The sequence below is a fragment of the Opisthorchis viverrini genome (assembly GCF_000715545.1).
Source record: "Opisthorchis viverrini unplaced genomic scaffold opera_v5_74, whole genome shotgun sequence".
NCBI lineage: Eukaryota > Metazoa > Platyhelminthes > Trematoda > Opisthorchiida > Opisthorchiidae > Opisthorchis > Opisthorchis viverrini.
The window spans coordinates 250,105-261,125 of record NW_008751731.1 but is presented as its reverse complement, the minus strand read 5'-3'; the positions used below and the strand labels follow the sequence as shown (position 1 = coordinate 261,125).

Sequence of the window (11,021 nt, the reverse complement as noted above, 5' to 3'; positions counted from 1 at the left end):
AAACACCGTCTACCGAGACGAGTGTTGTTCTCCGTGCCTCCTTCAGGATGGCGCAAACCGCGAGGTGGATAGCACATGACTTGGCAAAAAGGTGTGAAAGAGATCACGACGAGTTTGGGTGTTGTTGGTGTTGTGAGACTTCCAGGATGGGGACCCCGTGACCCCGTCTGTGTTTGGCTGGAGACGTTGCAAGAAATGGCGGCTAACCGATGTCAGTGGCGTTCGTGCTGTCAGTTCCTTTCCAGATTGTCTGATTGAGCGGTCGGAGGTGTAGGCATCTCAGAATGTTTAACATAGGCCAGCACTAGGCCCCCTCGCTCGCTCACTCTTTTTCTGTTCTTTTCACCCTAGGGCTTTCAACATTACATATATGTAACTAGACGAACCGTATGGTTGTACGGCAGTGAAACATCAGTTGCCAACACTATTTTGCTGTCTTTGATGACGATGATCTACTCTGTCATGGCTATATCTGTATCAGTATGTCTGTATCCTTTTAAAAATATTTCCCCATCTTTCAGGAAACTAGGTCATGTTCTCCGGGTTGGGTGACGCTGATGCTCAGAAAGCAAATTCACCAGCTGTCTCGCACTATCTGAGCGGCCTCCTAGATAAAACAGAATACCAGTCCAAGCACTTAAGCCATCGGTAAGAATCACAAAATCAGTTTTGGAGACTTTATATGGCGTGCAATGCGGTCAGCGTTGAAACTGGTCTTGGACCATACGTGAACTACGGTCGTTGGTGCATACACGCCACACTCTATCACATTCCTCATTTTCAAAGCACAAGGTCCACTGGCAGAGTGACTGTGATTCGACTCTGTTGTTATGTGTTATACCAAAACCTGCACGTCATGATACCATTGCCTCGGTATTTCGCGACAAACATAAACCATAGCGTTCTTTGGAGATATGGATGGTGTTCAACTGAAGCGCTGAACTGAGGTCTTGAATGCATAAAAGTCGCGATGGAATTCTTAGTTGAATTGCTGTTAGCGGTAGAGAATACTGCAGGTTCTCACTAAGGCTTGCTGATTGAGACTGTCAGTTCGTTTCTGGGGCGAGAGCTACGCTTCCACGAGTTGAAGCGGTCGTGTAATTGAGATACACAAGCATTAAGGAGTACACCATCGCCAATAAGTCGATATTGTTTGGCTCTAATTGCAAGAGTGAGCTGAAACAGAGAGCCAATAATGATTGGTAAGCATACTTCCCATGTTCGTTTCTCGGGAACACGACCGGATCAGTCAAGTTGGAGAGGGGATTTCCTAGGGATCCAACCCAGAGTGTTTTGTTGATAAACCACAGAGAAACATTGTCAGTAATCCATTGAGAACCGGTGACCATTATTCTAGTTCATAAACCATTCAGATGGAAGGAAACCACTGAAATCTACCATTACGTGTGGGCGCCAAAAACCGTTCGATTCAAGCACTCGGCCGGATTGGAGTCGTAGACCGTCCAAACCAAAGCCACGTCCCATAGGTGAATGGCATTTCATACGTTTCCCCTGTCATCTTATGGGAGGCCTAGCAACGGTCTGGTGAAACAGCGACCAATCGTGATGTATTCAACTCGACAAACCGTCCCTATGGCTTCTCCTAGATAAGTTACTGTCAATTTTGAGCGCAACAACCAAGCGTGCAGGCAAATCAACCCATAAAGAATGAAAGAAAGGCTTTGGTAATCTGTAAAGTTCCCAGCACCACAACTCCACTTTGGAAAGTTGGCTCGATGCATGTAACTACCACAGCATTTGCAGTAAGTCTATAAACCCAACGTTTTCACTCGCGTATAAAAAACCTCACTATCAAAGTTCACCCAAACGACGCTTCTGTCTAATTCCGATGCACATCGAATTCCCGCAAACAGGACGTTCAAGCACTGTCATCTGGCCTAGGGTACATTATCCGTAAAAGAAATCTGAATCAATTAGAACCAATGGAGGTTTAAAACAGGCGTGAACAACCTATCGATTGTGAAGTCGCTTACCAAACCTAATTAGTATTAGTAGTAGTAGTAGTAGTATTACCACCTATTTATCATATAAGCTCGAGGTCTGCGTTTATGCACAACCAAAAGATTGAATAGACAGGAGACAGATGGAATAGCACAGCAAACTGAAGACCTGAGACACAAAACATAGGACGGTATACTTGAAAACACAGTGGCCAGAATTAGAAAACAGCGGGCTAAAACCACTCGGAATGCTGAGAAACATATATGAGTGACTTACCTTACAATAGTACAACTTATTTTTCAAGGATGGATCGTATCGGCACCCCGCTGGATTCGCTTTCCGTTCGGATCCGTCAGCAGAAGTGTTCATACTAGCTTGATGCGGTTGTTTCGTGTGTCCAACTCCGAGGCAACAGCGGATTGAACACACGTCACACTGGACTGGACAAGTAAAATACTCCTCCACAAATGTGTACTGCCCGTTGGGTCGGATGCTTCCAGCAAACTGGGCATTCAGGGATTGAAGGCTGTAGAATATATGTTCCAATTTACGTGGAGCACGGATAGAATTATCTTTTAGCAGCCGAGCGATGGACTGTTTGAGGCGCTACACCAAAATAAACGAGAGGTATTCAGCTGAACCGGTAATCCTTAAAAATGCACTGACGCTAGAATGTAAACAGTCAAAACCCATTGACCTGGAATCTCAACTACATGAAAAGGAACGAACTCAGAAACTTTAACTGACATTTCGGACATGAAATAAGAAAGTGTGTGACCTCAATCCTCAAACAGTATAGAAATCGAACGTCTCACACCCCAAAAGCTTGCTTCGGGTCACTTTTGACCTCTGAAGTCAAACTATCCACCTAATTGAGTACTACAGAAAAGTTGGGTAGATTTCAAAATGGAAACTGGAAAATCGAGCTTTCTTCACCGAAGTCGGAGTAAACAAATCTATCGTATCGATATTTTCTAAACAGTTGCGAAAAATTCAGAAACAACTCCACAAGACAACTGGAACCATACTATAAGTTGATTCGAATGAATAAACAGTGATGCATCAGTGCTGGTGTACTACTGTCTCATCAACCGCTGTCCAACTTGAATGACCTTGAAGCAACCTAGCAGATCACTACTACCGTTCCACGAGTTCTTATCCCTGCTATTAACAGCAAGACCTCGAACAGTTCCATTCTTCTCTGTGTTCCATCCACTACAAGACCTTCAAGGCAGACTTGTGAAATCAGTTTGATAGTACACGGAAAACCTCGAACACTTCCCAGTAGGTTAGGATATATTCATTCTTCTCTGTGTTCCATCCACTGCAAGGCCTTCAAGGCAGACTTTCTACGGTTCTGTTACGAAACTTCTTGTGAAATCAGTTTGATAGTACACGGAAAACATAGAACGCCAGTTTCATTCGCATGGTGAGTAACTCACCACGGAGAAGTCAGACGGAGCATTTGGGAAACATGGAAAGAGCCGGGGTAAACATTGGGATTGAGTGTAAAAGGCGCGAAAGTTCACCAGAATATCAACAACGCATTAAGATATTCTCAACAGTTACCGCACTTCCCAAAATTTTCCCGGAGAAATCGCACTTAGCTTGCCACAATGAGTTTCTTACTACTCCACAGGCCACCTCTACATTTCCAGGAAGTTCACGATTTTAGTCTCCAAAGAGTGACACTTACTACCTCCCACAGAAAAGTTATGCATCCACGGGCATAGAAAACTGGTACGGTTCAGGGGGCATACGGCAATTGTGAACGACCTTTTAGGACGGGCGCGAGTTTGGTTAACCTAATTGAAGATCGGTTTCAGATCTAAAACCGGAAATTTATTTTCACAAATTTGGAACCTATCCTCTCGTGGCAATGGCCAAAATCAGGTTAGATTTTGACTAACTTATCGATGAATACATTAGCTATCAAGTGATCCTCGCTTGCCACAGAACAGCAACACGCCGTGTACTGATTCCAATGAATGACACATTACGGCAGAATTCAGGCGTACATTTGTCTACCTTTCTATGGTTGCAAATTCACCAACACTAGTAGCAAAATGCTGTTCCTGAGGAGGCCAGCAAGGTGTGCTCTATTGGATATGGTGTTGGAATCGCGCCGCAAGAAATTTTAAAATCGGACAAAAGTCAACAGTAGTGTGGTTACAACTTTTCGGTTGAAAATGAAACGTCCTCGTTTCCAGTCGATGTTCATTTTAGATCAGAATATCGATCGTACTCAGAAAAAGCAGGAGTGAAGATTGCTTTGGAAGATATGCAGCAAAACACAACTACAATGAAACAAGAAGTTTACCTCAAAGAGTAAGTTTGCGTTCGAGAAAACAAACAAACGAACAAAACTTTTCATAAAGGCGAAATAAATCCAAGTAGAATGTGTTACCGCTTTCATATAATGGAGGGGACAAAGTTTATCACAGGCCGTTGAAAAAACTAGAAAAGTAGTTCCGATCAGAGAACACGGATCGATTCTACGTCGATCTGTCTTGTCAAAAATGAAGCGAACAACCGATGCCTCCTTATCTGCTAGTACTTGTCAGGACAAGCGATTTGATGCTGACCTGGAGGTGCACCGGAAACGTATGCTTGAAAACTAATCGCCAAACTCGACGAACATATCAACAGCCACCTACCTGGTAAACTACCAACTGATCACCACCTACTCTGGAAATCCATTCAGAGATTTAGACGCCATTCAGAGAAAATAGATATCCGCGTACCGTGTTGCACGATCCACTAACATCTATGGACACTAGCCTCACCAAATATCGACGTCATATCTGTGTTAGTGACAAATGAATTCATTCAGAAACCCCAATACTTTCGAAGTTTGCTGCCCGTGCCCTTCAACTAGGCAACACCAGACAAGGTCAGAGTGATTTTCAACCGTGGCTTCCAAGTCAAGATATAACAGGCTGATTGGTTTGGTAACTAACGGCCCAATAGAAACGTCGGACTAGAACTGCACCCTGACCATTAAACTTGTGCAATGGTGGGTTGCATGGATGAGATTTCAGCGCGGTCGACCGACACGCACAAGTTAGGATCACTATTTTGTTACTAATAACTGCAAAGTGCATGTAGATTCGTGAAACAGGTACGTCAAATTTGTCAGATAACAGGTTATTCGGATCGGTGGACTCCTGGATGATCCACACTTGCTTGTTTGCCCGGTCCTGTTGGATCGTTAGCCCGAACCTAGAAAGTAGCGTGAGCTGATGGCGAAGATGAGCGCGTTGATACATAAGTGTGCTCGTCTTCCCATCAGCGATATAACAATGGTTATGGAAAGGCTATGGTTGTGAATCAACGATTAACATCTGATTTATAGACGTCGATGGAATCAGACTATTATTCTATAACTTTCCACGACCTGCTACACTGAATTCGGATCTGGCACACTTATCCCCGAAAGTAGGTTACCTCTCCAGAGCAAGCTCAGATACCTTTTCCCCGAAAACGTCTCTCATCGACGAATCACTATAAATTCAAAAGGATATTCCCTTGTGTGGTTAAAAGGAAGCAATGAAGAGATCACCTGTAAGCGCCGTTTTCTACCGCTTTAGAGGATGTCCATTCTTGAAAAAAGGGCTGGATCATTAAGAAGCAGAACTCCGAGTTCGATCGACACTCGTTGGGCAAGACACATTGGAGTGAATAACGGATCCATCATCCACCGGACAGCTTAGCATTCGCCCTTTTTCCAGATCTGTTTGAACCCCAGGACAACGAGTGGGTTGAGCTATTTCCCTTGTGGTCCACAAAGTTACCAAACCACCCAAATTATTCTGAAAAGTTCTCTAGTTAATTAGGTTTAAGATTACCTTTAAGTGGACGAGTGCTCTCAGAGGTGGCCTTGATTCGGCATAATCAGATGCCACCAACGATTGACCAGAAATTCATTCCATCCATTGAGAATCCCACTCAACTTCGGGTGTGTTATTTCTCGACCGCAATATTCAACATAGGAATTCATGACTTCGAGAAAATAATGGGCGCGTGATCTCTAACGCCTTGAGTGTCTTAAATCCGGGTCGTTTGGTCGCAACACTTTGTTTAGTCACTTTAAAGTGACGGTTCATGTGTTTGTGCTAAATGGAACTGAGAATAACTCCACCAGAATTTAAACTGCGTTTCATATATTGATATCGGATATAGAAAAGTAAATAGGGGCGCACTTTTCACATGAGAATTAAAGAGCAATGGAGGAACCGCAGTTTGACATTTCATTCCATACTGTCACCAACCGTGGGAAAACGGCGAAGGCTGCGTTTTTCATGAGAAGTGGTGCCCCTTTTACTGAGTTTATCACCGATCATTAAAAGAGGCTGTTTGCTTTACAGTCACACAAAACAAAGTACGCATCCTTATTGTATCAGCTGAACACATGGCAAACATATTGATCACGATCAACAGCTATCATCACGTGATTGATCTGCTATTGAACTTCACTCTGCTGTGCTGCACCAGATTTTGCGCACTAACGATCGAACCCTAGGACAACAATCTATATCAGTTGAAAAATCCAGCACAGTTCCAAATCACGTAGATCACAGAAGGAATTATTTAATATCGGTCTCGTTGGGTATATAAAAAATTGCCAAAAGCAACGTCTACGTTCTGGTTCAGAGCTGGCTGCATAAACAGGTACCAAAGGATGTTTACCTGGTGCGCAGTTGAAGACAGACTGGATCTTAGCATTTGTATGTAATGTGCGGGGGATTGATAAGAATAAAACAATTTCAAGGAGGGGAACGAATCTCGAGACTATGGAAATCAGCCCCTTTCAGTGGGTAAGGTCTATCCGTAGACTTATCGAAGAAAACGCCAGTAGTTCTCCCTTTGTTCGCCTAAATCTCCGCAGAAAAGTTCCCCCTTGTTGTGGTTTATTAGCCTATGTGCACTTCCACTGAACAGCGTAAACACGTCCGACAATGTCAGATTATCGAACGAATCACTTTCAGTACCATTTACCCCTACCCCTTCCCCAATCCGCTAAGCCAACTTACTCCACCATTGCTCTCCGTTCAAAGTTTGCCGCTAGTGCGTAGTAGTAGCAGGACAAGAGCCCCTGTCTTAATTTGTTCGGTGGTCGGACGTATCAGGGGAACACTTTTTGGTGCCCAGCTGCCATACTACCCGGGAGAAGCACGACGGCTGAGATACCACCAGGTTGCCCAGGAGCAGTAGAGATGTCGGAGTAGGGTTAGTACCACGGACCATCCGGTCTGTGTCTGGAGCTCTCATTTAGAGGATCCAAGGAAGGCGACAGCTCGGTAGAATGTGCACGCGTTAGTCGAGAATTCAAGTTCACAAGACAAATTAAGAGCAAAATAACTATTTTAACTTCGAATTGCTGCTGGCTGAAAGGTATTAGGACTATGTATTTCATCTTCCTTCTCCTGCTCAGCATCATCATCAGCTGTAAAAACCGCGTACTTGCCCTACAGTGGTTACAACCGCCACAGTTTCGTTTGTCGATTATTTGGAGGTGGGGCAGATAACAACGCACTTGGTGCAGTAGCCAATATGATAGACGCGTAAATACAGTAGTGACAGTATATGTTTCATTGGGGAGATCGGGGGGGGGGGGGCTATGCATTGAAGGTAACAGCTCGGATGCATGGGAGACATTGAGAACGTGACTGGGCCATGTTTGACAATGTCGCAAACCATTTATTTGTCCGACCTCAGCGCGGATCATGGGAGACATTGAGAACGTGACTGGGCCATGTTTGACAATGTCGCAAACCATTTATTTGTCCGACCTCGAGGTCCCCATCCAGGAAGACGGCAATGATCGGCACAGTTGAGTTGGCATGTAATGGCTTTCACACTAAGTCGTAGTTTGACCTCTCCTGCCTCGTTTCCAACCTACGCATGGTTGTGCGAAAAGGAAATCGGTCGACTGGCATACGCAGCACATGACCAAACAAGCGCAACCAATGCAATGTGGTCGGTTAATTTATCGTGAGCCAGTTATTTCTTCCGAAAGCCATGCAACGCACTTCATCACTACTAATCCGGTGTTCCCACCCGATGTGCTCAGAGCGAAAAACTACTTGATACAAGTCACTGTACAACACTGTTCACCAAAGCACTCCAACAAAAGCCGGTCAATCGTAAGATGCAGACATGCGTTTTCTCCACTAAATATGGTTAACGCATGAACGACATCACGTTGAAGATGAGAACATGCAACATCCGTGCCCGTACTTCTGCTTTACATAGAAGATATGGGATCGTTCGTTACATTCTTCATACTGCAGGTGAGATTGAGCTGCATGCAACCTTGGCTCTATGTGATGTAGGAATACGGTGCTACAGCGATCTGGTCATTCGCCTTTTCGTCACAGCATTTCCGTCGATCTTCCACGAATGCAGGACGGGACCACGGGTCTTAAACCTCACAAACGATAACTTCTTGTGGAGTGTACTATGCACTCTGATCCGGGCGGTTTGGCAAGTTTGCAGGATTGGGTTATGTCGTCCTGAGAGTAGTGAAGACATCATCAGAGACGACAACATTAGTGGACATAGATGCTTCCTGCGCTAAAACCATTAGGTTTATGTAGTTACCTTTAACGTCCTAAACTGAAAAGAGAATGAATGAAGAGGGGACCTCGTTCCAGTTGAGCAGGTGTCTATACCCCTAAACGCTCAACCACACAATATGGAAACCGGTAGCTAAGACACCACCAAAATCGGGTAGCGACCATTTTGGAACTGTTTCAGTCAAACACAGGGACGGTTACGTGGAACACATCCGGGAAGAAGGACCACAACAACTCCCAGACTCTTCGAAATCGGAAACGTGGCGACTAAAAGTGTTTTTATCTTGATTGAAATGCAAATCATCAAGCTTGGTTGGGTGATGATACAGAGTTACGACCAGCTCCGATCAGAATCCTAGAACTAAGAAGACACTATAGGCGGCCACGTGAGAATTACGCTTTGTGAAAAAATACCGCTTTTCGGCACAGCGGTGTCCTGTCGTATCCGTCCTCGGCACCCGCTCGGTCTGTTTTCACTGGGAAAAGATGAGTAAACAGCCAATGGCGTAAAACCAACGAAAATCAACGCAGCTCACCAGTTTTTCACTATGTATTGTAGCTGCCATTTATAAACCCCGGGTAAAATAAACCCGACTATCGATCCGTTTAATGACGAAAAACAAGTGTCGTGCAGAGTTAGCAACACATTGAAGAAATACAAGAGTCATTGTGCACGAAACAGTGGCTCTGCCGGATTTCCACGTGATTCATATCTTACTGCGTTATAAGAATGGTGTACAGAATTCCTTTACTAAGAAGTAATTTCCGGTGGTAATGACGTCGCAACTGTGAGGTTAACGTTTACTCATAATTTCAACAATCTCCATATTAGTGACAGGATGTAACAGTTCCAAAGTATGCTTAAACACAACTATTGGAGGCCATCGATCAGCAATTCACTTCGTGTTGAGTTTGTTGAAAAAAACCCTTTGTATGTATAGGACCATTCGAAATCAGAACAAAAGGTGCGCGAGTTCAACAAACTGGGAGATCTTTGATGCATTTATGAGTATTCATAAACCTATCTCAGTTTTTCGCTTAATGCATTACTTTTGAATTTCTCTTTGGAAAGTGTATGCGTTCACTGAGTCCTGAATTCGGTACAACTGTATGTTCAAATTGAGAGCGCAAAAGCACTCCAAGGACTCATCTTTACTAGATTTTAACTCAGTTGGGTTACAAACTGAGCCTGACTCAGTGATGCATAACGTTGCAACGTTAGCGACTGGTTTCGATGCAAGTGCCTTGAAGTTGGACAGTCTACCAGCGTCAACAGTTCTAGACCAGCGAAAGATATAGTGTGAAAAAGCTTAACATGCAAAAAGCAGTAGAACACAAACTTAAGTTGTCCGCTAATTCCAATGGCTCGATATGGCTCAGTGGTTAAAGCACGAACTTGCTGATCGAAAGGTCCGTAGTTTGAATCCGATCTCTGCCTCTCAACTTCCCCTGTCTAGGCTTAGGCAACCTGGCAGTATCCCAGCCCTCGTGCTTCCTTTGGATGGCACGGCAGCTAGGTACCGAAGGGGTGTTACATCTGAACGATTATCTTACGGTCAAGAGGAGACTGAACCTTACCGTAGTTTGACGGTTCGTGCACCTCGGTGACCCATTGGGGGATGGCGGCGCGACACTCACAGAGTCATACCAGGTTGGTCATGGGTAGAGATCTGACGAAGACAGTCTCCTGGCTCTCCAGGTTGGGGGTTGGAACATCTGGCGACTTGTTCCGTAGAAATGGTAATGCATTTGCATTCCCCGCCAAACATCGCTGTCTTGCGCTTCGGCTTTTGAGCCAAAGCTTTGGCTGAGGACCCTAATCGTCCTCCTGTCTAGGTGTGGGCGCCTTGGCAGAATCTCAGCCCTCGTACAACCATGATATTCATAACTAACAATACTCTCATGCTACATCGGCCATCGCGTGGTGCCATCAACCAGGTCGCCTAACTTGCTGCATACAGCAGGGCAGGTAAGTGAAAAGAGGCTACTGCTGACGCCTCCCTTCTTACACTTTCACGTTTTCCGTCTTCCACCCTCCCCAGTCCAAATCTGAATACTTTCTCCGCAGGTCCCAGCTCTAGGACTTACCGTTTTGCTCTGTTCCACATCACTCTCCCATCACTCTACATCACACTCAACTGCAGCCCCTGTACGCCCGAGTTCAGTCACAACGCTAAACACTTCGAAGTCCGTTTTCAACCCCCAAAAGCCTGTCTACCTAGCCGGCTTCAGTGTTCGCACACCGAAGGCTCTTGCTCGCATGTTGGATTCTCTCTGCATTGATGTGTGCTGTCTGTCAGAAACAGGGATGCAGGACGCAAGTACTGCGCTCGAACTGACTTCCCCCTCAATCTCTTCATACTTCTGGGCGGGTGAGGGTGTATGGTGAGCTCTCCAAAAGCTTCCCTACAAAAAGTGGTGTCAGACAAGGATGTCCACTCTCCCCATTCTTGTCCAACTTCGTCATCGATGAAATAATGA

The 11,021-nt window shown here is 44.9% G+C and overlaps 1 protein-coding gene across 1 annotated transcript in view; it reads right to left on the bottom strand.

Annotated features, from left to right (window-relative positions):
• T265_13523 (hypothetical protein) overlaps positions 1-11,021 on the bottom strand; it is a gene marked incomplete at both ends in the record, with an annotated part of 64,064 nt that overhangs the window by 20,260 nt on the left and 32,783 nt on the right. The window contains one exon of the mRNA XM_009169290.1: positions 2,239-2,568. Coding sequence (XP_009167554.1) covers positions 2,239-2,568 — 330 coding nt within the window. The remainder of the gene's footprint in view (positions 1-2,238; positions 2,569-11,021) is intronic.